Source organism: Glycine soja, chromosome 6 (genome assembly GCF_004193775.1).
Source record: "Glycine soja cultivar W05 chromosome 6, ASM419377v2, whole genome shotgun sequence".
Taxonomy (NCBI): Eukaryota; Viridiplantae; Streptophyta; class Magnoliopsida; order Fabales; family Fabaceae; genus Glycine; species Glycine soja.
In genome coordinates, this window is record NC_041007.1 from 15,025,418 (window position 1) to 15,052,817 (window position 27,400).

The 27,400-nt window shown below is 31.4% G+C and overlaps 3 protein-coding genes across 5 annotated transcripts; 2 read left to right on the plus strand and 1 right to left on the minus strand.

The window, feature by feature from the left end:
* The first annotated feature begins 4,568 nt into the window (after nucleotides 1-4,568).
* On the plus strand, nucleotides 4,569-8,953 carry LOC114416403 (probable serine/threonine-protein kinase WNK3). 2 transcript variants are annotated; one of them, XM_028381261.1, is made up of 8 exons: nucleotides 4,569-4,943; nucleotides 5,114-5,151; nucleotides 5,283-5,510; nucleotides 5,600-5,823; nucleotides 5,928-6,085; nucleotides 7,242-7,425; nucleotides 7,508-7,636; nucleotides 7,732-8,953. In XM_028381261.1, the coding sequence occupies exons 1-8, from the start codon at nucleotides 4,860-4,862 to the stop codon at nucleotides 8,439-8,441; spliced, it is 1,755 nt and encodes a 584-aa protein (XP_028237062.1). In that variant the 5' UTR covers nucleotides 4,569-4,859; the 3' UTR covers nucleotides 8,442-8,953. The 2 variants fall into 2 exon arrangements, with proteins under 2 accessions (XP_028237062.1, XP_028237063.1); XM_028381262.1 differs by having other exon boundaries at nucleotides 4,921-4,991.
* Nucleotides 8,954-17,483: 8,530 nt separating this feature from the next.
* LOC114416404 (elongation factor Tu, chloroplastic) lies at nucleotides 17,484-19,379 on the plus strand. The gene has a single exon (XM_028381263.1). It carries the CDS (start codon nucleotides 17,707-17,709, stop codon nucleotides 19,144-19,146), a length of 1,440 nt encoding a protein of 479 aa, XP_028237064.1. The 5' UTR covers nucleotides 17,484-17,706; the 3' UTR covers nucleotides 19,147-19,379.
* Nucleotides 19,380-20,605: 1,226 nt separating this feature from the next.
* On the minus strand, nucleotides 20,606-25,419 carry LOC114416405 (protein DEHYDRATION-INDUCED 19 homolog 6-like). Of its 2 annotated transcripts, XM_028381264.1 has the most exons (6): nucleotides 25,085-25,135; nucleotides 24,178-24,649; nucleotides 23,394-23,509; nucleotides 22,917-22,988; nucleotides 22,591-22,799; nucleotides 20,606-20,945 (listed from the first exon to the last, which is right to left on the minus strand). In XM_028381264.1, exons 2-6 carry the CDS (start codon nucleotides 24,374-24,376, stop codon nucleotides 20,840-20,842), a joined length of 702 nt encoding a protein of 233 aa, XP_028237065.1. In that variant the 5' UTR covers nucleotides 24,377-24,649; nucleotides 25,085-25,135; the 3' UTR covers nucleotides 20,606-20,839. The 2 variants fall into 2 exon arrangements, with proteins under 2 accessions (XP_028237065.1, XP_028237066.1); XM_028381265.1 differs by lacking the exon at nucleotides 24,178-24,649 and having other exon boundaries at nucleotides 25,085-25,419.
* Between the last annotated feature and the right edge of the window lie 1,981 nt (nucleotides 25,420-27,400).

Sequence of the window (27,400 nt, forward strand, 5' to 3'; positions counted from 1 at the left end):
AAACAAATGATATATTAGGAAATGTACTTGTTGATAAGCTCTTGAAACATACAAATTTTTCAATAGTGTGAAAACTCTATGTGTATTTACACTGAGACTGACCTATATGCATAACAACTTTAACAAGGGAAAAAATAAGAATAGAAAAATAATATCGGGATTATTTCTATAGCACGCTAAGAATACCAAATTTATGATCAAATCAAAATCATTATTGATAGTATCATTTTTTTTAAGCTATATTATTTCTTGTTATCTTTTATTACTAACCATATTTAGCAATTAAAATTGAAATAATAATTGATCAAGTCAAACTTGTATTTAGTTGTCTTTTCAACCCAAATTCCAAATACAAAATCATACATGTTTGTTTTTCTTCTTTCACCAAATCTTTCATATTATTTATATTTTCAATGCTAGCAAAAATATAATAATATTTCACCTTTTTGAAATAATTAATCATTTGATCATATTAAATTCTCTAATTTAATTAATCATCAAATATTAAAATAATTTATTTAATAGAGATTAGAACACTTGTTTGTGTGTAACCACGTAGGTTCAATACTAAGCTGACAATATATTAATCAAATTAATATACTAATCAAGGTAGGCGTCTAGCAACACTCCTTAACATCTAAATAGCATGAAGTAACATTTTAATTTCAACAACCATTAGAAAAGTAATGTAATAATTTATTCCATCTTTACAGCTCTGGGTTAACTCTAGAGTATGGTATTATTGTCAAACCTTTTTTAGTTAACTCATAATGACTTAAAAACTCATTTCTTCTTTCGTTTAATTTTCCTGATCAGGATATAATTTTATTCATAGAGCTCAAACTCATTACTAAGAGTTGATGAATTCCTTTTTGATTAATCATTAATTCTAGAGGTATTTAATCATATTCAATATATATTCAACAAGGACTCTAAAACATTAGGTGTCCAGAATCAAAATACAACAAATAACTTGTTAATTACTATGACAATATCATGTCAAAGAAAATTATTATACCTCTTCTTGAGAATTTTCTAACAGATTATGGTAAATTTTAACCATTAGAAAATTTCAATTAAGTCAATTCAATGATCACATCAACATGTGACCCATCTATATATGCAAATTAATAAATGAGATCTATTAATATTTATTCAATAAATATTATCACATATATATTAATCTATCCAGATTATTGATATCTTATTTACAATAATCCTATGATCAAGAACGGTTTAGATTAAAATTAGAACAAACTTGTTTCTCATTATCATAATCTCTACCATAATAACAAGTCTTTAATTTTAATCAAAGACATTATCAAATGAACCATTTAATCAAATAGTGAAATATGACAATGAAAATAAAATAATACTTTATTATTAAAATTAGAATTGATTATATGATGACTTGAATCGTGGACATACAAATTTATTCTCAACAATAAATACTATTGGTGGATTATTATTTACTTTAGCATTATAGTATTTTTTATAGATACTCATTCATTTTTTCTGATGTATGAGTCGTTTAAGAACATAAGTCTATCTTAAGAGAATTTAAATCTCAACCCACTAAATACATTAGAGTCAATACTCTCAAGAATCTAGCACCACGCCAACTGTTCACCTTGGACATGTTAGTAGCCCATATCATATACACCATCCATGTCTCAAACAAATCATTGGTATCATCTACAATAGGACTAGGCAAAGATCTAAGCTTAGCTCAAATTTGATCAATCTAGAAAAATAATGAAAAGGAATCCAAAATTTACATCCATTATTTAGTAATCAATCTAGAATATTCATCTTAATCTTAATACTAAAAAAACATTAGAATGTTACAGATTATATCAGTTTCCAAGAAATGATGTAGATTGTCGATGTGAAAAGTTTGTTTTGCATTATTGTTAAAAAATCTTAATTATGATTTTGTTGCAAAATGATTAGAATACATGTCGTAGTCTTGTGTGATAATTTTAAATAAATATCATCAATTAGTATATGAGAAAGTTAATATAATATTATAATATGGTGAATAATGTTAAAAAAGTTTAAGTATTATTTTAGAATTTAATGAATATGTGCCAATGTAAAATAGTTTTATGTGATTTATTAATTTTTATAATAATTATCTTTAAAGTTATACCAATAATAATTTTTAATTGAATGATAATAGAAATTTTTTTCACTGTAAGTGTATTTAAAAATAATTACCTTAAAAGTTGGATCAATGGTAATTTGTTATTAAAATATAATATAAAATTGTTTTTGACAGTTGTATATAATTTTTTTACCATTAAATTTTTATTTATAATTCATTAATGACTTAAAAATGAGTCAAATAGCATTGCTATAAATATTACTCATTTTCTATTTTAACATATTAAATTTTAAAATATTTGCAGAAAATAGGAATAAATTATTAAATAAATACATGAATCAAACATAAAATCTTAATTCTTTATATATTACATAATCTTATGGAAGCTAATCCAGTAGCATATTCCAGCTCCCATTCAGAGTCATTCTTTCCAATTTCCAGTTTTCCACACTCTGGATAGTTCACACAATTGCCCTTGCGCATCTGCTACAACGGTTAGCACTTTGATGAAAAGTGTTCGAATAAATAAATGTACCCACGTTTGTATAATAACGAAACGTAAAGGTAACTGAGACTGAATGGTCAGAATTGAGAATCCATGAAAGATATACTTGTTAGCTTAAAATTTAAAACAATCACCGGAGGAATGGAAGGCCATTTAATGTCCAACTCAATGATTTCTTGAAGTTTTTATGTTAGTCATGAATCTCATGATAGGGTCATGTACTCATGTAACAATATCATGTCTCCAAATAAAAAATAAAAAAATCTAGCAATATGCTTCCTCTTCTATATAAATAAAAATCAATATACTCTTTTTATTTCATACTATATGACATTTAAAATTTTGATACATTTATTAAAAAATATAATTCATATTTTGAATTTCATTTTAAATATCATGTAATTTTTAATATATATTTTATCTTTTTAATTAATTACCTAGTAACAATTAGTTTCCTAAGAGTATTTCATGAAAAAGAAAGGATAAAATATATTTTTAGTCTTTATATTTCTATTGAATCTTGTTTTAATTTTTAAATTTTTATATTGTGTAATTTAGTCCTTGATTTAAAATATATTTTTAGTCTTCGACTTAATATATGTTTTTTTAATCCTGTTCTTATTTTTCAATTTTTACACTTTTTAAACTTCAAGTCATGAGGGATCGAAGAACAGGCTTTTTTTTATATATATAAAGTTTAAATTTAACTCTAGTCACAATTTTAAAATGATGTCATTTGTTAATTTAAAAAATAGTGATATAATTTTTTTTATAATTAGTGATAAATAATAATAAAATTGTTATCTTCAATTAATGAGAAAATAGTTGATGCACCAAAAATATTAATTTTTTTATATAATTATTTTAGAACTAGTATTTTACTTTGTGCCGTGCATATGATAAATGTTTATTTTATATAAATAAATACTTTCAAATATATACTAATTTGTAATAAATAAATATTTTAAATATATAAGTTATATTTAAAAATTATGTTAAATAAGTTATATTGTGATAGAAGATTACTTTTGACTATTGATAATGTCTTTTAAAAATATTAAACTTAATTTATAAATAAAAATGAAAAGGATAAATTGAAATAAATGATATAAAAAAATCAAAAAACATTCTTATTAAATAAAATTCTTACAAATGCTCTAGTTATAAAACAGCTCATAAAAAGTCACTCATTTAATTATTCTAATTTACAACACATATCCTATGAAATGAAATTATTTTAAAGGAAATTATTTTATGAAAGTGAACGATTAAATCTAAATGTATAATTAAATATGTATAATTAAGATTTAATGTTATCTGATTATTCGTATGATTTTTTGATATTAAATTTTAATTCTCTATATTTATCTCACTCTCAAAGAAGATATTTTTTCTCATTAAGATATATACTCTTATATATATATATATATATATATATATATATTATAAAATAATTTTTAAACTTCTTATCAAAACAGTGAAATATTTATTTATAGCCCTCTCTATATAAATTAGAAAAGTTGTATTGGACGACTGACGAGGGTGTTTTTAGTTATCATTTTCAACGATAATGTTTGTATTTTTAAAAAATTAATATCTTTGTTTGTAATTGAATTTCAATATTAATATCTTTAATATTAATTAATATTTTAAAAAAATAATCGATAATTAAAAATAACATTATTTTACTTTTATATTATAAATTATTTATCATTAATCTAAAATATAATTTAAATATCAAAAATATTTATTTATCATAATTTTTAACTATAATATAATTTAAAATTTTTAATTATATAACATAAATATTTAAAAAGAAAAGAAGGAAGCTAATGGGCTGAGTCATAAGGCAAGAAACTCCAAAAAAATCAAAACCCATAAAAAATGAATCGTCCTAATGAGTAATATCTTAAAGTGAGGAACTTGCCTTGGACGCTATAATAGATTAGTATTTGACTTAGCCAACAACATTATGTTATGTTAGTTTGCGTCTCGTGCCACCTACACTGCACGCACCCTCTTTCCCTCTTCGTCGTCGTAGCGACAACGAACCAGGGAGCGTAGTTTTAATGGAACCCATTTGATTTTCAGCTTTGATCCTCCCAACTACAATCATTGTGTTCTTCCAAATTTCATTTTAATAACAATTCCGATATTTTAATTTTTGTCCGTTTTCTATTCCCTTATTCTTCTTCTTCCCAACAGCAATAGACGACGTCGTTCGTTCCTCAGCTAGGGTTTCCCCCAATGCCGCCGGATTCCTCCGAGCAAGACCTCGACGATCCCGACATCGAGTTCGTCGAGATTGATCCCACCGGTCGCTATGGTCGGGTCTGTTTGAAATTCCACCACGCTCAATGCTGATCCTTCATGCATTCTGTTATGCCCTTAACATTATTTTATTTTATTAATTAATTAGTATTGATTATTGATTAGTTTTGCATGCATTGTAAGATGGTTGGTTCGATTGATCTGATTTTATTTGCTGGCTTATTCTGCAGTACAAGGAGGTTTTAGGGAAAGGGGCTTTCAAGAAAGTGTATCCTTTTATTGTTTCTCTGAATTTTTCTACGCTTAGTCAATAATCAATAGATATTAATGTGTGTAAGTAGCATGGATTGATTCCTTTTGGGATTTTTGTTCCCCCTTGACTGTGAAATGGTAATTTAGATATCGAGCGTTTGATGAGTTGGAAGGGATTGAAGTGGCTTGGAATCAGGTTAAGGTGGCGGATCTGTTGCGTAACTCCGATGATTTGGAGCGACTTTATTCAGAGGTTCATTTGCTCAAGACTTTGAAGCATAAAAATATAATTAAGTTTTACAATTCATGGGTTGACACCAAGAATGAGAACATCAACTTCATTACTGAAATTTTCACCTCAGGAACGTTGCGTCAGTGAGTCTCTTCTCTTTTGGCTTCTTGTTTGGTTTTATTTGCAACTTTTGTGAGCTTTGGTGTTTATGTTTGACTTTCTCTAAATTTAGATACCGGAAGAAACATAAGCATGTTGATTTGAGAGCTGTGAAGAAATGGTCTAGGCAGATTTTGGAAGGCCTTTTATATCTTCACAGTCACAATCCGCCGGTTATTCATCGAGACCTTAAGTGTGATAACATTTTTGTCAATGGTAATCAAGGGGAGGTGAAAATTGGTGATTTAGGATTGGCAGCTATCCTTCAACAAGCCAATTCAGCTCACAGTGTCATAGGTAACGTTTCCCCTGAAATTACTACATTTATTACCCTTTTCTTATGTGGAGTACTGTGGGAATCTTGTTACTGAAAGCGTTTGTAATTCTTATTATGAGCCTAGGTACCCCTGAGTTCATGGCCCCAGAACTTTATGAAGAGGAATACAATGAGCTTGTTGACATCTATGCTTTTGGCATGTGCTTGCTAGAGTTGGTAACCGTTGAGTACCCGTATATTGAATGCACCAATGCTGCTCAAATATACAAGAAAGTGACATCTGTAAGTCAAGTGCTCTGTTTTCAAAATGTTGGGGCTATTTTACTTAACATGCTTTTATTTACAAGACTGTGATGTTTTTACTTAAGATGTGATGCACACTGGTATTAGAATTATTCATTCCATCTCAATGTAGATGGATATAATATTCAATGCATTGTGAAAGCTCTTTAATTTTTCTAGAGACTGTGATGTTTGTCAAACCTTTGGATAATAGTACAACAATTTACACTTCAACTTGATAAGAATATGAGATCATAAGACCACTTCTGCTGGTCCTTCTGTAAATAAGACGTAAAATCATGAAATTTCCATGATCTGAATGTTTTTGAACTACAGCCTCATTGCTTGTTTTTATCAGTAGTCAAAAGTATTGGATGACATAAAGACGAAAAAATAAATCTTAGAATATCTGAATTGGTGTTTTTTCTTCTTCTCCAGTTGCTGAACCCAAATTTTAATTGGCTTCTAGAGATTGAGAAATGCTAGCAATACATTCCTCTGAACACAATCAAGGAATTGGTTGGAATTTATTGGAAATCACAAAACTTTATGGTCTCACTTCTTACTTGTTGAGCCTTGCTCATGATATTGTAGTCTTCAATAAAGAGAGTGTGTTAGAAGGAGTAGCATTGATAGTTCTCCTCTTCAGAGAATAATGGTTAATATATCTTCTTCAATAAAAATCATGTTATGTTTTAGCTTTTCTTATGTATGAATTGCTAGAGATATGATCTAGAGTTTTTATTTTTAAGTGGACTTCAAAAGTGGTTAGATTACAGCCTTTAAGGGTTGTAAAATTTGTAGAAAAAGAATATCATTCTGGAATTTTTTTTAATTCTGACATTGAAAAAATATTTGTCTGCTTCCATAGTCTTATTGATATGTTGTGCAAAGAATCAAATAACTGTTCAAAAGTCTTTGGTTGAATGGAACTCCTGGTGTTTACGGGCTTGTTTGGTTCAAGGAAACATTTTCCATATTGTTTTCACCTTCTCTTGTCTTAATCTTTAAAAATAAGAAGCAAAGCAAAAGCAGAAAAAGGTGTTTTTTCAATTATTAGTCAAAACAGAAATGGAAACTATTTTCTCAAACCAAACGGACCCTTATGGTCTTTTATTATCTTTATGTTTATTATTGATGTTTCCTTTCCTCGTAGGGAATAAAGCCAGCATCATTGGCAAAGGTGGCTGATCTTGAAGTTAAAGCATTTATCGAAAAGTGTATTGCTGATGTGTCGGAACGATTGTCTGCGAAAGACCTCTTGATCGATCCCTTCCTTCAGTCAGATTATGATAATGATAGTGTAGGTCGATCTTCAAGATCTCAAACCCATCATTCAGGTAAATATATCCTGCATCTAAATTATCTAAATTCTATAATTACTTATCTTATTTTGTTGATCATCTGTTGTATCAAATACAGGAAATAATTCTCATAATCAAGCTATTGCTGAGGATAATTCTGTTGAGACAAGTAGGGAATTCACGGTGGAAGGTCAGAGGAAAGATAATCATACAATATTTTTAAAATTGCGAATTGCAGATTCCTCAGGTCTTCCCTCAATTTTATCTTCTTGTTTTTTTTTTTATCCTAAAAGAGTTTATCTATTTGCTTTTTCATTGGTTCTGATGTTCATTTCCGTACAGGTAATATTCGCAATATCCACTTTCCTTTTGATACTGAAGCAGACACTTCAATCTCTGTTGCTAGTGAAATGGTTGAGGAGTTGGAACTCACTGATCAAGATGTTACAACTATTGCTGGGATGATTGATTCTGAAATTCGATATCACATTCCTAGTTGGAATTTCAGTGAAACTCCTGTTGACTTTAACCATCAAGATTCAAGTTATACCTCTGAAACTAGGCCAGAGGCCTCTCCTATGAAAATTGATTCTGTTGTTGCTCCTGGCAGTCTTGCATTAGAAATTTTACCTTCAGGTCGTAAGTACTGGTCAGATTCACCAAGGGGATTTGGTGGAAACTCTCCATCTCGACATATGACTTCAATCTTGTCTAATGAAGCAGGTGTGAACTCTGAGGAAGACAACCCGACTGCAAATGGTGGTATTTCAGCTGATGATTGTGTTGACGGTACCATTGAGCAGGAATGTGATGAGATAGCTGATTCTCCTTCCAGTGAGAAATCTGAAATGGAATACATCAATCAAATAACAACAAAATTGGAGAATTTGTTGGTTAAACAAAGAGAGGAGTTAGATGAACTAAAGAGGAAACACAAACTAGCTGTCTCAGATCTTTTGATGGAAATTCCTCCAGAAATGTGCCAGAAGGTCCTAAATATATGCAACCTGCAGATGCCTGACAGTGAAATGGCCAGGCTTGCCCTTCATTAATCTAAATGCCACTTTGTGTGGTTTATGGTAGTAGTTCACTTAGAAAGCTCATTTTAGGAGTGAAATTTAGAAGTTGTGATCTTGCTTGTTGCTTGGAACTGTTGATATTTTGGGTTTCATAATTCATGCATAAGAGGGTAAATTTTTAATGGCACAAGTGTTCTTGGTATAATATATGTTGTCAAGAGGAATTGCAGCTGGGTTAACTAGGGACTGGGAATTGGGGACTGGGGAGTCATCTTTGCAGGAGAAATCTCGTTACGGCATAACGTCCCAAGAGCTTGGAGGACTTAATGCTATTTCTGCATTTACCTAAAAAACATGGAGTTGAAACGAGAAATTAGCTTTGAGAGGTCACAAGACTGGATTATATGAATATCATTTCTCATATGTAAATAGTATGATACAATTCATTAAACTATAGGAAATATATACTTGTACATATATAACTTGCTGTCGTTTCAGTTTATACGAAGGTCTTCCCATCTAGGATTTTTGGGCTTGGAGATCAACTACTGGAAATTTGAAATTTGTTCTGGATTATAATTTAAGGTTAAAAAACTTAAATTTAATTTAATTATATTCATATAGACAAAAAATATACAAAATTATTTTTTAAAATAAAAAATGCTAGTCAACCACGATGTATATATATTAGAAAGAAAATTGAGTTTTTTGCTTTGATAACCTTAATAAATTAGAACGTTACCGCTATAGTATTGTTTTCATATTTCAAGGTCCTAGAAATACTTAATACTATTTTCATTCTATTAATTTTATTTTTTCATTTAATAATATTGAAACTATTTCTTTTTATCATAACTAAACAGCTTTATTAAAAAAAAAAACAGATAAAATAGGAGAGGACAACAGGTCAAGTACATGCGTTATGATTAATTTTAGGGGAGTACTTTTTTAAGTGTAAAAGGTTTTTCTTAAATAAATATTCTAATTTATTTGGAAAAAAATTATCAAAGTGATAAAATTAAATTATGAGAAAAACCCTTTTATTGCAAGTAAAATTTAGAAACTTATGGTTAAAAGTAATTAAATTATTTTTTAACTAATTTCATTTTCTCGTTTTATTTCCTACAATTGTTTATAATAACCCACTAATATAAATATTTTCATACTTTATAGTTTTATATAAATGTCAATTTTTTTTAAAATAATTATTTTAAAATCAATTTTCACTTAACATGTCTAAATATAAAATATTATGCAAGAATTCTATGGAAATGGGAGACTAACATAAGGAAGTGTTAAAGTTAGATTGCAATAACTTGATAGTGTTAAAGTTAAACTTAAGCGCACAAAACACTCTTAATCAAAGATTACATAGTACATAAACATCTTCCAGGTCTATATTTATCCTATAAAACTTAAAAGCAAAGTAAATGCATGCAAGTAACAAAGGGAGCAACATCAAACATAAGGAAGCAAACAAGTTTTGTGTTTGTCACGCGGAGGAGACATGGAGAAGGAGAAAGAGACCAACTTCACAAACTCCCTCTACCATCTAGTACCAGCTCTTATGAGTGCAAAGGAGACAGTGCTTAAGAGAAGAAACACTATCATGCAAACTAGGGACTTTAGTTTGCCTACAAGCATGTCCTTTTCCTTTCCCTTTTTTCATTCATATTTTTAGTTTTTGGTGTTTGTCACTCTTTTTTCCTACTAAATTTCTACTGTTTTTATTCCTTCCTCATTCTTAACATTTTTTTTTGGACATAGGAAGTGCAAGATAACTTCTTCCAGTGTTGGGGTGTGATGCATGAGGAATGTCTAATTGAAAAAATTTCAAAATCTGCTCATGGCGATGGAACAATGCAAAGGAGAACACACCTCATCTTTTCTTTTGGGATGGATTATGAATCCGGTATTAAATAAAAAATGGGGTCTATTGGGTGAAGTGAAGGAAAAAAAGGAAAGGTATAGTGTCGGGAAAGATTGGGAGATAATTGGGAGGAAGGTTACATAGTGCAGGGGTTGGGGTACGTGTGTAACAGAATGCATATGGAGTAGGGTGAGGAATGTACGAACTTTTAAATAGGTACCAAAACTGGGTTGTTGAGTATCAATAGTCACTAATTATACTCAGGAGTGGTATCTTGAATAGAAGTTGGTAAAAGTCATGAAAGCTGTAGTAGTAAACACAATTGGAAATGCAAATAAGGACCATGGGTCGCAAAGGAAGATAATCATGTGAATGTCATTGCACTGCGGAATGGATCTTGTGTGCTTTGAAGTAGGGGCACCACGAATCAAAGCAACCAAGATTGGATGTTAGGAGTAGGTGGCATCACTGGAAAAGGTGTTGTAGGAAGAAAACATGAAATGCAAATATGAGGAAAGGCGTTGTTGATGCGTGACATTGCAGACTGCATTGTGAGATCTAACAAAGCAAGGAAGCAATGGGGATTGCTACATGTTAAAGTAAATGGGTCTATTAAGGGGGGCATGTAGCATTATCTTGCTATATGCGGTTTATATGAGACATCATGATGTATAACTTGTTGTAATGGGAGAGTAAGTACTAATTGTTATTAATTTTTGGTAAAGTAGGAGGACGATCTGTAATGTTCTTTGATCCTTGAATAGGCACATCTTGTGCTCAATGTTATAAAAATTGGACGATCATCAAACCAGTCAAGCTATACTGTGCCAATGATCCAATTAATGAATCATCAATTAAACCGCATGAATCACTTATAAGTAATGTAAAATAAAAAAAATAAATATATATTATTTTGATGCATATATAACAAATGATTATTGTGGTGGAGTGGTAGCACCTTGGGCCACCTGTCATCCACTTCGGACTGGATTTTCACTGGTTGAACCAGACTTTGGACCGTTGGCACCTCCATGTATTTCTAGAAATTCACTTATCTATTACCAAATAAGAAGGTAGGATTAAATATGACTTTAGTTCAGGGAAGATTACACTTCCTTTGTAAATTTATATTTTTCAATTTTAGTATCAAAATTGTAAAATTAAATTTTAAAATAATTAAAATTGAAAAAAAAATGTAAATTTACGAAGACTAAATTCATCTTTAAACCAAAAAGGTATTGTGAAAGAAAAAAAAAAGACAAAATAACAATAATTTTTTTTGTTCACTAAAATAAGTTTAGAAGTGGGAGGTTTGAGTAAAATATGAGATTTTAGGTTTAAATTTCATTGTTACTATTATACAAGTAAAAAAAAAAAAACTTCCTTTTTTGGATTTAAAATGTGCCATATGGTTACATAATTTAGATTATGCTGTAAGTTAAATTTTGTATTTTTTTTATTTTTCACCACATTAATTATTTAAACATCATAAGAATAATATCATTATACTCTTTTAGTTTTATTTGTACAATAATTTCATTTCACTACATTTCAAATATCCAAACATTGTGTTAATGTTCATGCACAAACCGTGTTTTAATCACATATTTTAAAATTTGATTTGAATTCTAAATTTAATATTTATTTTGAAATATTATAAAGTATAATTCTTATTTTTTTTTCATTTTTTTAATATTTGATAGGAAATTTTAAGTTATTCATATATACTAAGAGTTAAGTAAATGGGAGAAAACAGAAAATTAAGGAGAATGAAAATTAATTTAATGGGATCCATCCATTCCAAAAATATTTTTCCCACTGTGAAATAAGAGAAGAGAAGAAGTGTGTCACTTTTTAAATGTTTAAAAATAAAATTAGTTTTTATAAATAAAAATCAATGAAATAACTAATACTGAAAAAAGGCCAAAAAAAAGTTCATATTTGATTTTTAATTCATATAAAACATTTTTGCAATATTTCTTTCTTTCTTTTTACTCATCCAAATAAATTAAAAAATCTATTTATTTTCTTCTAAGTGTTATCTATTTAAACAATGTATATTTTTACTTTATTATTCTTTTTTTGAATTTGTTTTACTTTTAATCCAAACAAAGAAAGATGTAGACATAAGCAAATGGTCTTCTTATGGTGATCTAGCTTCCAGCAAGTCCACTTAACGTGGAGACATAAATCAAATACCCGTCGCAATCAAGGATTAAGGAACAACGCTGGGAAAATGCCACGTGGAGGTGGAGCCTCTCAAATGCTTATTTAATTAATCACCTCAAATAATCTGAGCAAAAAGAGCAAAACCCTGTGGTTAGGCTTCTCTCGTGGAAATTGGTTTTCATAGATTGAAGTTGTTGACAAGGATTTTTATTTCGTCAACTATTTTTTCTCATGTATTCAGTTTTTTGCTATTAATTTTGTATAACTCTGGGATTGATTTTCACAAAATTAATTGAAAAGCTAACTAGAAAATAAGAAGTAAGTTGGTATCTGAAAATTTAAAGTTAATAATTTAAAGTTTTTAAATTAACTTATTAAAACATAAATTTTTGGTAAAATTAATTGTTAGAGGAAATACAAAATGTAAAATAACACATTTAAAAAGTGTAATAAGAAAATTAAATAAATATTTTAAGGATAAAAAATAAATAAAATATAAAAAGTTATAAGCTAATATTTTAAAAGATATTATTTTAAGTAACATTTAAAAAACATTTAAAATTATTTAAAAAACTTATTTATCGAATAATCAAATAAATTTTTTAATTAATAAAAAAATTTAAAACTAATTAAAATAGTTTGTTGAACATAACATTTTAGTAATTTTTTGTTTTTTATTATTCAAAAATTGACTTAATAATAAATAGAGTAAAATACACTCTATCTTAATTATTTTTTAATAGGATAATTCATCCTAAACTTGTATTAAAATTAATTCCATTTCGATTCACCTTTTAACTATTAACCTAGTTTTAGATGATGATAATATCTCTTTATAAAGGACTGAATAAATACAAATTATGATATTTTGATGATTTAACTCGTTAGTATATTATGATAAATATAGTATTAAAGTATTATTAATATTTATTATCCAAATACTATAGTATGGTAGAAAATAAACTTACAATAAAATTTATAATTTATTATAAGGTTACCTTTACTTACAAAAGTCTCTCCTTCTGAAAGAAGTTATACAATTTTTGTCTTGTTATTAGGACCTCATATAAAAAGTGTTTACATCAATTTGAAATACCTTTGCTTGGTAAAGGAGGATATTTAAAAGCCCAATCTATAAAGAATGTTATTCAAGGGAAGTAACAGAAAAAGTCCTTAAATTAAATACCACTAATATTATTAATAAAATTAAGAAGGCCCTCGAGCTAGAAACTACAACCATAATCATAAATGTTGACCAAACCAAAACTTCCCCCAAATCCTACATAGACTCAATCAGCCCAAATGTCCTCGAACAAATAATAAACTGTTTTAACCTAAATAATTTCAAGAAAATACAAAAATTATTGTTTAGGGTACACAACAATCAAACCCAAATTCCTAGCATTTACATAGGTGTGCATGCCTATTTCAACCAGAAATTTGTGTGTACCAACAAAATGTCATTCTGCAAAGGTAAAATTAATTGTCTTTGCAAAATAAAATTTCTTTTCAGGAAAGCTAGACTAGACCTAGACCAATTTAAGTCATTCGAATATGAAGACCTAATAATCTCCACAAAAAGTCTTTTGGACTATGGATGTCTAGAATCAATCCTGATCCCTCCCTCAAATAGAATTCCAAGGGTTTAATCCCTCTATAAATGAAGCTATCAATCTAATACAAGTAGAAATGATGGATTATATTTTCATCAAAATTGTAACTTGCCCGAGCAATTTTTCTGCTCAAAATCATCCCTGTCATGTTATGAAACTCCTGTCAGAAGATCACCGAGACTCCTTATCTGGTCAATGATGAAAATGAGACCTGGGATATACAGGGTAGCATACAGTACCAATACAACCTGATGAAGGCACAAATACAAGGGTATCAATGGTTTTTCTTAGAATCAGATAAGAGAAACCCATGATACAAAACTCTTCCTGCCAGCACACAATGAGAAGTTTTTCATACCCTTCCCGATTGAATATAATAATAAATTGGTTCAATTCTTCCAAAAGGAGAAGAAGAATAAAGAGATTTATGAGACCAGTGGTTGTCATGGACAACAAACTCCTCCCATTCCATCCACTGATCTTTTCATGGAAGACTCATCAAACATTTTATGCTTCATAATCTTCTATTTGTTATTATAGCTGATCTAAGGGTGCTTATAGCACTCCTAGAGGATCCAACATCGATATGTGTTTGCCATTTATTATTCTGATTTCTAGAGGAATAAAAGATTTTGGGTGGCAAAAATTGAATTCCATCAGATGATAAAGTTGTCACTAATGGATTAGTATTTATCATGTATCTAGGGGATATTTGATCACTTATTCTGCCTATGAAGGTAATGCCTAAGTGTAAGTTATGTCCTACAAAGTTTTTTCCAAAACCTATTGTCTGGACTTCTAAGTTTATGTTTTGTATGAAATCACCAAGATTCATTGTATAATTAGGGACAATATACATCAGACAGACTGTTTGATTTATATCTATTTCTATCACCCCTATTATGGTCTGAGAATTATTATCTCTAAACCTTTGATCGAAGAACACTACATAAGCTTTAGCTCCCACAAATGACCTTGTTAGAGACCTGATGCCTATGACAATTAACCCTAAGTGTACATATCTTCTATTTGTACTAAGAAGTTGTCGTCAAGTTTGTTCTGAGATTAATCTGATAATCTCGTGTCTTCCATAAGGAAGATGAAAGTCATCAATTCTTCTATATTTGTATAAACTAGTTCTATCAAAACTTAGCTAGTTTTGGTTGTATAATTGTCTTTGATTGAACGAGTTTATCTTAGAATTTGACCCAATATCAATATTGGATTTTATGTCTTCTATTTGTTCCAGCTGTTTGGTTTGGGAGTTTTTTCTCTTAAAGAATCTATCCAAGATTCCAGGATATTGGTTTATAGAATCGGTTACAGGGTTATGTCCTGAAACTGTTTGTGAAGTTCCTATAAAGGGTATAGTTCTCATTTTTTTGGTTTTGCTAACACAAATTTATTTGAGGATTGATTAGTGGTCTTTCCTAAAGATAGTTTAGAGAGTTGGGTCATGATTTTATCGAATTCGTTTGTAGAAAAACGAATTTGTTGGTCTTTGGTTTTAAGAAGTTCCAAAATATCGTTGACTTTATTTTCAAAAGTTTGCACTTTGTTAAATAGCAAATTTTGTGTTTTTGTAAGACTTTCTAAGTGTTCAGATAAGTCTTCAAGGGTTTTTGTTGAAAATTTATAAAGAGAACTCTTAGTACTAGTTAGATCTCTATGTCTATCCAGAGTTAAATATCGGATACCAAAGAGGTACCAAGTCGAGTATGAGTATAATAATAATAAGGTAAAAATAAAACAAGCTAGAAATAAAGACAAAAATAATATAAAGATAAATATAATATAGATTAGGAGTTTCAGCACATCAAAATATGATGGGCCTTATTAATTACTATTATTTATTTTTTTTATTATATTTTTATTATATAATTTGTAATTGTTTGAAAGACACTTCTTTAATAAAAAGATAAAGAGGAAAGTATGTTTTTGTCTCTCTAAAATCAAATTAATCATTTCAAACCTTCTTGTTTCATTTTAGCCATTCTAAAATTTTAACATGTTATTGTTCATCTAATATGCTAACTTCGTTAGTAAATATGCTCACATCACACATGAAATTGAACACAAATTTTGTCTTTAAGGCATTTGTACAACAATTTTTCAAAAAAAAAAAAAATACTCACGATGGATTTTATAATATTGAATACACATATTAAATTTATAACACAGTTGACATAGTGGATGAATATATTAGATTTACTATAGTTAAAATTCAATAGGTAGTTACTAAAAAAAATTGTCTGTATAGAGTTATAAGATTGACTTAATAATTAAAGAGAGAAAGAGAAAAAAAAAATTGAGTTCAAATCTCTCCTACTAATAAAAATTAACAAATTAATAATTAATATTTATTAATAAAAAAAGATTTTTAACCGTTCAATAAGTATTATTGTATCAAATGGCTCTTAGTTAATGGTCTATTGTGAATCCTTTCATTTAACCTTTCATTTATAAGAAAAGATTTTTAACCTTTCATTTATTTTATTTAATATGATTTTGGACGAGAAAAATTCATGTGAACCCCGACATGGGGCAGCCCGATTTAGGTTACAGGCAACAACGAGTAAAAACCTGAATTTAATTTGGGCCTAAAAAAGAAACTCAGATCCTATAAAAACCTATTTTTAGGGACTTTTAACATATTTTTGCATGTTTAACTTATATTGAGTCATGATTGGATCGAACTAAAGTTCATATTTAATTTAGACTAAACAAATTAAGATAAAACCTTACGTTTCACTAGATTGATTTGGACCGACCCAATCCATTTTGCAACATCCAGATCCTAATAACTCACTAGATTAATTAAGACAAGTGGTCTCAAGATTTAAAGAACAGTTACCATAACAATTATAAATTGTCAACTAATTTATAAATTCTCATATTAACAACAAAATGCAATCTCACATTTCAAAAGAATATGAGTTCCATCCTTATGAACTAAGTTTTTTCCTGACAATTATTTAATTTAATATTTAAACTTTGTTCTCAGTAATTCTTTTAATATAAATTCATTTAATTTTATTTCTTGCAAATTTTAATTCTAGATAGACTAATAAGTTGAATCATAAAAGAGAATCTCTCCTTCCTTTCGGGGAATAAATATGATAAACATAAAAACTTCAATAATTAACAAATATAAATATCAATATATAGCAACAAAAAGTAAAAAGTAAACAAATGAAAATATTAAAAGCAAAATTAAAAAGAAGCATAAAAAAGCAAAGCCTAAATTAACAAAATGAATAAATACTATAATTTACCACAAAAAAAAACACATTTTAACTAGTTTGACTCCTCTCCAATTGACATAAAAAGACTTTGTGTTTGTGATACCCTAGGAGAGAATCTTTTTTTCCCATTTTAATATTTAACCCTTCACCTTGCTTCAATTGCATCTGACTTGGGTTAATAGTGAGAGAAAGAGAAAGCAAAAGATGTGATCCAGTGCGTCCCTCCAAAATTGAGGCAGAAAGAGGATAGAGCTGATATGAGGCCATCTTTTATCTATCCACACATTCACCAACATCACCAATAGATAACACAACAATACACAATTTTTACATTACTCAATACACTACACTAACATAATCCTCTTCACTCTTCTCTTTCTATCCAAAATTCTCCACCAGCCATGGCAGTTTCTTCAGCAACAGCTTCCTCCAAACTCATACTATTCCCCCATGCATCATCATCCTCTTCCCTTAATTCCACACCCTTCCGCTCCTCCACCACCAACACCCACAAACTAACCCCTCTCTCCTCCTCCTTCCTCCACCCCACCACCGTCCTCCGCCGCACCCCTTCTTCCACCACCACCCCGCGTCGCACCTTCACCGTCCGCGCCGCCCGCGGCAAATTCGAGCGCAAGAAGCCCCACGTGAACATCGGCACCATCGGCCACGTGGACCACGGCAAGACCACCCTTACCGCTGCCCTGACCATGGCTCTTGCCGCCCTAGGCAACAGCGCCCCCAAAAAATACGACGAGATCGACGCCGCCCCGGAGGAGCGCGCCCGAGGCATCACCATCAACACCGCCACCGTGGAGTACGAGACCGAGAACCGCCACTACGCCCACGTGGACTGCCCCGGCCACGCTGACTACGTGAAAAACATGATCACCGGCGCAGCCCAGATGGACGGCGCCATATTAGTCGTCTCCGGCGCCGACGGCCCCATGCCCCAAACCAAAGAACACATCCTCTTAGCGAAACAAGTCGGTGTCCCCAACATGGTCGTGTTCTTAAACAAGCAAGACCAAGTCGACGACGAAGAGCTTCTCCAACTAGTGGAGCTCGAAGTCCGCGACCTTCTGAGCTCCTACGAATTCCCCGGTGACGATACCCCCATTGTCTCGGGCTCCGCGCTCTTAGCCCTAGAAGCACTCATGGCCAACCCTGCAATCAAACGCGGCGACAACGAGTGGGTCGACAAGATTTTCCAACTCATGGACGAGGTCGACAACTACATTCCCATCCCCCAGCGCCAGACCGACCTCCCCTTCCTCCTCGCCGTCGAAGACGTCTTCTCCATCACCGGCCGTGGCACCGTCGCCACTGGCCGTGTAGAGCGTGGCACCATCAAAGTAGGGGAAACTGTTGACCTTGTAGGTTTGAGAGAAACAAGGAACACAACCGTCACAGGTGTAGAAATGTTCCAGAAGATTCTAGACGAAGCCCTGGCTGGAGACAACGTGGGGCTGTTGCTTAGAGGGGTTCAGAAGACTGACATTCAGAGGGGAATGGTGTTGGCTAAACCAGGCACGATTACGCCGCACACCAAGTTCTCAGCGATTGTTTATGTTTTGAAGAAAGAAGAAGGTGGTAGGCATTCACCTTTCTTTGCAGGGTATAGGCCTCAGTTTTACATGAGGACCACCGATGTGACTGGGAAGGTTACGTCTATCATGAATGATAAGGATGAGGAGTCCACGATGGTGCTGCCCGGTGACCGTGTCAAGATGGTGGTGGAGCTTATTGTTCCTGTGGCTTGCGAACAGGGAATGAGGTTTGCTATTAGGGAAGGTGGGAAGACCGTTGGTGCTGGTGTTATCCAATCCATTATTGAGTGAAAATTCTGTCACTTTATTTTTAATTAATTAATTTTTTCCGTTTTATACAGCTTCTGTACTTTGCTTTCCCTTTTTCTTATACTTTAATTGCACTTTTAGGATGGATATTATTGGATAATAATATTTTTCTGTCCCAAATGAAAATGTCTTTGTTGTTCTTGTTACTGTTTTACTTCATTTTGTTTTGCTGCTGAATTGCAATCAATGATGAAGGATGAACGATTTTCCTGTTTGTTATGCCTCTTCCTTGTTGTATGTTGAACTTAAGGTTCTTATTGAAAGTAAATATGCAAAAGATGTTAGTTAATTAATTAAGTTAAGCTATCACGGTGGGCTAACTGGATTTGCTTCTGCTTTGAATTCTATTTCATATGCACAAAGTCCAGAGCCACCATATTTGAGAAGCTAAAATTTCTTGCATCTAGTTCGACTCAACGTGTGTTCTTGGCTTCCTACGGCAAAAACAAATGCTAAGCTATGAAAATGTTCTCCACATACACACTACAGGGTTTTCTCATTCTGCATTTGGGCAGAAATGCCTCCTCCGTATCTTTGATCATTCAAATGCTTTTAACACTTGTATTTTGATTAACCCGGATTGTGACTAAAACAATATCACTTAAAAAACTACCTATAAAAATAAGTAAGACAAGAGAAAACTATCTATAAGGAATGAATTTGGATATGTTAGAGCCAGTTTGTTTTGGCCAAATCCTGCGTTTCAATGTGCCTTCAATATCAATCCTCCTTCCACAGTGGATTGGTGTTGAAAGAAACAAAACGGTAAATCAGACACACCCTTAATAACTGATGTTAGTGATGTGTCTTAAAACCCTATAATCCCCGTATTTACTGGCAATTCTTGAGTAAAAAGTATAAAATTTGCGAGTGTTGTCATGTATCGGCTTCTCATGAATGATGTGTGCTAACTGCTATCTTTACGAAGGATAAACAACCTAAATAGTTAATACTAAACAAATTCTCAGATAAGGGTTTTTTTTTGGTTCTTTTCAAGTTTCCATTATCCTTTCTTATAAGATTAATCAATACTAAAAACTACAATTGCGGATTTTACTTTTTTTTTACATAAACTCATTCTAACATGATAGAGAGAATAACCAGTAACCTAATACTACAGTTACGCCTAACTATTGTTCAACAGGGAGATAACTGAGCAGGAATGAATACTCGAACAAAGAACATCAGTTGCTCATCAGTTTCACCCTGTTGCAATGTTATAATAACCAAACAAGACTGGCCAGTACACTTGGTTAAACTCTAAACTGGTTACCACAACACCCTGGTTGAAACACCAAACAATACTGACCAGTTCACCATCAGATTAACCTGATGAATAAATCAAGCCTCATATCCAGAGGTCTTGACGATTTAACCTTCAATTGGATTATTAAAAACATTCCGAGCAAAATATGTGAATCTTAGCTCATTCTTGGCATGATAATAAGGTAATGCAAAACATAAACTTCTATATAGACGAAAAATATACCTAAATAAGTTCAAAAGTTCAGTAATGCAAGCCTGCAAAACGAGGCAATTATCCAATTTTATGATTATCCAATGCTTAGTTCAGCTATTCTAAACCCATGAGACAATAAAACGATGTTCTTTCTTTAGGAGCATAAAGGCTATCCGAATGCATGAATGTGTCTATAAATTCTAAGCCGCATATTTCCTAGATTAAAGTTGATGATACCAACTCCTGAACAAAAGATGCCCTCAGCCTTCTCTCTTCAATATCCTGCTCATCAGCTGAATCCTGGGGTGCATCTGTCCTAGAGCTGCAAACAAAACCACCAGCAACGTTTTGGCATTAGATTTAAGTAGAGAATTTTGCATACACCTTATTTCTATTGCTACTTTGAAGACAGTATAAGTCATTGCTACTAAGTTTATGCAGCATCAAATGCAGGACCTACATAGTAAAACTCCTCACAATCAATGCAACAAATATTTTTAACTAATAAATTTTGAAATGTATTAAAGGAAAAATGATAGTTAATATTTCAATATTGTGACTCGTCACAAATATTAACTAACCAAATTCAACAAGATGAGTAAGATAGATTCGCTTCTTAGGAGAACATGCTTGTCAAAATGACAGGAGATATTAATGAGGGTGACACATCACATTGACAGTAAAGTAATTCAGGCTAAAAGTGTATCATCATACAACAAATTCAAGATTCAGAATGAAAGCTTTCATATTCAGTACGATGGGAAGAAATTCTAAAATTACTGAGTAAACCTCTCTAAAGGGTACCATCATACCTCTTTATGTTGTTCTATAAATTGCCAATTTAATAATCACTGTTATAGTAGGTTAATGCAAAGCTAGATTTGGAGAAAGAGCTTCAAAAAACAATCTGAATTGTATCTCAACAAATGCATTACACTAAAAACGATTGCAAATCATTTCCATTTACACTATACTACTTGAAAACTATAACTAAAACTTGAGATACAAAAGATCATTATCTTTTCAGAAAAGTGAAATCAACCTCCTTTTGGTACAATTACTAATTAGGACTAGCTAAACTTGTTTCAGAGCAAAACAAGCTATATATTGTCAGAACAGCAGTATTCGGCTTCTAGTGAAACCAGAAAAAAAATAAAATCAGAAAGGACATTTAATATTAACAGTGAGATGGAACTAGCAGGTGAATGCCTAAGTCATTTTGGCGGCTTCATGAATATACTCTACAGAATCATTTATAGGAATTCAAGCAGATGAATCTCAATCAAAAAGAAATCTCCCCTCCCCTCTCTCCAGTCATTTCTAAGTCTTGTTTTTATCCGTGTCATGTCTAAGTCTAACAACTCTAAAAAACTCTCGCAAATTGTTTTGTTTCACACTCCTCCCTATTCTTTCAGTAACCTTCACATGGAAAGAATAAAGAAAAAATTCCAAAGCAGAATATATTTTGTCTTGTTTCATATATGCAATGTTACATCATGAATAGAATGTAGGTTATTGTTAACTAACTAATGAATAAACTCCAAGTGATATATCTTGTAAATCCACAGCACACATATAATTATTAATGTACTATAAAATACAATACTTTGGAACTATATAATGTATCACCATCATCTATACAATAACCCATATCATTAAGAAGCATTATTATTATTACATTTTATGTATAGAACAATGAATGAGTTACAATGATATAAGATTAAGATATACTCCTGCACTTTTGAGTTTAGCTGATACCCGTGAAATATATTTCTACATTTATAACATTTCCTAGAACAGGAGATTAGCAATGACTATAAAGTAAAAAAACATGTTAATTTTGAACTACATTCTTTTAATGCTTTACACTTTGTGAACTATCAATTTCTCATGTTTTCTCTTTTCACTTTATACAAACATACCACCAATACAAAATAGTCATATACAGATGGAAAGAAGGATCATACCCTTTTGCATTGAAAATGTATGCGGCATTCCTGGAGGAACCTTCACCAGGATGGATACCATGGGAGTTTCGAACAGACACATTGCGGACAAACGGTGACAAAAGTGGATCAGGAACTGGTTCGTGTTTGCTTCCCCTGTCAGGAAGTTTCTTTTCAAGCACTACTGAATCACCCGACGAGATGCTAGATTTGTCAGACTTCCAAGCTCTCTATAGAAAGTATAGATCATTATATTAACATATTGAATTGAGTGGGGCAAGAATCAAGTTCTCTTAAAACCAAAAGTGAGCTAGGTTAACAAAGTTTCCTAGATAAGCAACATATACCTTTTGTGCACTTGAATTCTGTGCAACCCTGATTGCATCCTCCCCTAATGTTTCATCACACACAGGACATAGCTGATACAAGAACATTGAAGCAGGCAGTCAGTCTGATTCCATATTTCAAATGTAAGTTAATTACCTGAGTGAAATGTTCAGATACATTATTTCATTCTTTCTTAGCAATTAACTAAAATGGTTGCCAGTTAATTTTGTCTGTATCTTTTTTCTTTTTTTCCCTCACAGATCAGAACAGTTCACCATAACAAGCAGATACATAAAATTTCTGTTGAGTGTCTACAATTGCACTAACACTAGGAACTATAGTTTATAAACCATAATAAAATCACCGGACGGACAGGCTACCAAATTAATCAATGAAAGTAGGAAAAGGGAACAAGTCTAACAAAAGTGTAAAACATGTTAGGTTGTTATCAATAACTTCTGCCAAACATAAAATTTTAAAATTCGGAACCATCATACCATATTTTTTGGGTCATAGCAGTGCATCTCTTCCAAATGGATACGCAGAGAAGAAAAATCAATCTCAAAATCACAGGAAGGACATCGAAGAAGGGATTGAGCATCATCATCCTCATCTGTATAATTGAGCAGTGAATAATTCTCAGTGTGGTTTAAATGGAATCAACATCACTAAGCTATTTCTGGCACAGGAGCTCCATTTTGAATGCCATAAAAGGTACATCTCAAAAGAAAAAGAGCAATAGGGTAAATAAATGAGCAGTATGTGATGCACAGCTACAAATGCACAAGCTCACAAAATACGAACAAGAAGAAAAAGGCCCGGTGCTAAGGTTCCCTTATGCTCTTTATGGTATGTTTGGGAGTGAAAGATTAAGGGAAGAAAATAGGAGGTTAAGAAATAAGCTTTTCTTCTTCTCCGCTTTTTGATGTTTAAAACCATCCAAGTTTCTCTAAAATTGGGTAACTTATTGTTTGAAAAAAGAAAAAAAAAGGAGGGTTACTGATAATCCAATCCAACCCCCACCCCCTTTTCCCTTCCCCATCTAAACACTAGAAACTTCCAGGGCACATCCAAAACTCAGGAAAAAAGGTGAAGCCATAGGATCAAATATATCCAGCAAAATAACAAATGTCAAAGCATTCATGCACAATTGATAGATCAGAACCTTTTAATCGGGCATTATGTCCAATGTGAAGCTATAGGATCAAATATTACTTTTGTTATGCCCCAAGTAAGAAAAAAAATTCACATAAACACAATTTTTTTTTTTTTCAATTTCACCTCCATCAGATTCGGTATCATCTTCCTCTCCAATAAGGTATCTTGAAGCCCCCCAAGTTCCATTCACTCTCTTCCCCTGTACATGGGAGTCAATTCCTCGGTTGATGTTGTGCAATTCTAGCTTCAGTTTCTCCAGATTCCTCCTTATGGCAAGAACTCGAGGCTGCTGTTCCTTTGGTGAATCACACTCCTTCGTCATCACTCTCCAATTTCACTCAACCTTTGAACTTTTTTTTCCCTATTGCTTTGAAGGCTTAAGAAGTCTTGTTATATACAAAAATGAATATCTCAGAGTGGAGGAGCTTGTATGGTAAGAGAGGCCTATTATGGAAGCTTAGTAGAATCCCCCAAGGTAGTTTGTTTTATTATCCGAATTAAGTCCAACTTGTCATAAACAGAGAACCTTGAAATCACCATTAAAGCCAGACAATAACTTGGCTGTCCCTTGCATCAACCGTGAATTGCACAGACCCTGATCAAAACGGTTACATGCAAATGATGCCAACTTGAAACAAATTCAAAACAATAAATATTTTCAAAGCTCAACCGTTTCTGACATTAAGAGCAACACTGCATGCTTCCAAGTGGCTGCACTCATGACCAAAAATTTAAAAAAAAAAAAAAAACAGAACTTAACATTAAACTTTGTCACTGAGCCAACCCCAAGAAGCCAATCATATAGCAAAAGGGGATATGGGCTTTTATTCAGTTCACCAAAAAGTCCAATGCAATCCAAATGCCTTCTTTCTCTTTTTTCACTCAGTTGTACCCACCAGGGAAAAGACAAACCTATAGGATTTCATTTTCACATCAAAAGGAAAGATGAACAGAAAAACCATGGCTCAAGGGAAATAAACAAAACACAAACACAGAAATGCATAAGTGAAAATGAGTATAGAGAGAGTACCAGAGTGAAGGCGAGAAGGTTGGAGAGAAGAGAAGTGATGATTGGTGGAATGAATAGTTGAAGCCCTCTTGAAGTCCAAGTCCATGATGTTGGGAAGAAACAAAGAGATGGGTGTGACGGAGTGAGTGAGTGATCAAAAGGGAATTCTCAACTCAAAGGGAAAGAAAAACACAAGACAGGACATGTTTTCCCGTCAATATCGTCATCACTCATAACTTCATCTGCTCCGATTGGTGTGGTCGTGTTTTTTTGCTTACTCATCTTCTTTGCCTTCTGACACTCTCCATCAACTCTCGCTTCTGACACACTAGAAGATTGACTATTCATCACTACTCACACGTGCCACTTTCATCCCCTTATTCTCCGCGAAAAAATATATTACAACCAAAATAAACCACGTTTACAATAAGCTTTTCCGTGCAATGAATTACGATAATATAGAGCCCAATGCAATAATCAATTCCCTTGACGATGATTTTTTTAATTTATTTATCCGTCAATCTTAATGATTAGTTTTTGTTACTAATCGTTAGAATTTTGTGAATTATCATTGTTTAATTATTAGATTAAATTTATGATTATTGATAAAATATATGATATATTGATTGATAAATATTTGTTTTATGCTTATGTGAGTGATTATAAAATTATTGTTACATTAGACAATTTTAGTATCTCCTTCATTTGACATTCTTTGTGATTCAATTGAGACAATAATTATAATGAATTCTATCTCTTCTTTATGTACACATTCTTTAACTCTACTATATGATTATTATTAGTTATTATAAACATGTTATAATTATGCATCATGTGTTATTAATTTTTCATCAATTGGTATTATAGCATTAAGTTGATGCATATTGTAACAGTTTTGCGATATAATAACATGAAATCTTAGATGTTATTAAAACTTTTTCTTCTTCTTCATTTTCTTTTTTAAATTAAAGTTAGATAAAGAATTTATGGTTCCAAAGTATAGAATATATATAAAATTGGGTGTACATTCAATATGCTCACACCTAATGCATTTATGTATAAAAAAAAAAAAAAACACCCTTTTGCTTGAATTGCTTCCGCCACCTCCTGTAACATAGTCATATACCACCAATATAATAGAAGTTTGGTTGCACTTTTTGCCTCCTCTTTCTTCTTAAATACGAATGTGTTCCGAATTGGGAATGAAATTAACGGTTCCAATATTCTCTATACTGAATATCTTTATTTTGTTTTAGTAAGAGTACGTGCATTCTTTTGTGACTTCATTAGAATATTTGGTTTTAGTATTATTATGCCATTGCTCCACCGTTCAAGGTTTCCAGATTTTTCTCCTTACAATTAATATTTAGTGTTATCAAGTAAAAATGCCACAAGTTATGAATACGTGATTGCCGAGGATAAAACTATGATGGTATGGGGTTTTGTTTTCACGTGTTATCATTAGTTTGTTTTTTTCTTTAATACCATGAAATATTTTATTCTTGTATATTGGTTCTAATTATATTTTTGTTATACTTTTCTTTAATGAGTCATGAATACCATTTCTATTTTTCTGTTATATTTTTATACTTGTATATTGGTTCTAATTATTTTTCATCTCATGTTTTTTTTAAGAGATTTGATCTTTTAAAAAGTAATAAATCATACGACTTTTGATCAAAAGTTACATTTCATGATTTATGATAAAAAATCATATTTCATTACCCTTAGTGAAGAGTTACATATCTAATGCAATTATTAGTCTAGTTTTTTAAATCTAAATTATGTATATTAATAGTGTAAAAACATATTGCTATAAGCAACTTTTGAACATAGAAATGACTAATTATATGATTTATCTTTTGTAATTAGTTTATCATTTAATTTCTACATAATCCTAATCACTTGCAAATTTAACTATGTATTTCTCTTAAATAATGGATTTGAACTAAATTTCACCTTACAAAACTGACTTGTAGACACTATTTTTGCCAAAATGTAATTCAAAGATGACAAAAAATTACATGCAACTCAAAGGTTACAAATTATGTAAGATATGTTCTTTCACTTGCTCAAATAACAAACCCCCACAGTTGGATCGTCTATTAGGCTAATCCTCACTAGATATGATTGTGAGTACCTCCCCTCCTCACTCCACCCAATTTGGTCAAAGTTTTCAAATTTGTGAACAAAATCATTTTTTTATGACATTTTGGGTGTTTTGTGTCTATCTATCTATGCTATTTGTGTGTAATTTAAATACATAAATAAGATTGTGATAGACACAAAATACTCCAAATGACAGAACATAAAAAAAAATGATTTTATTCCTTAAAT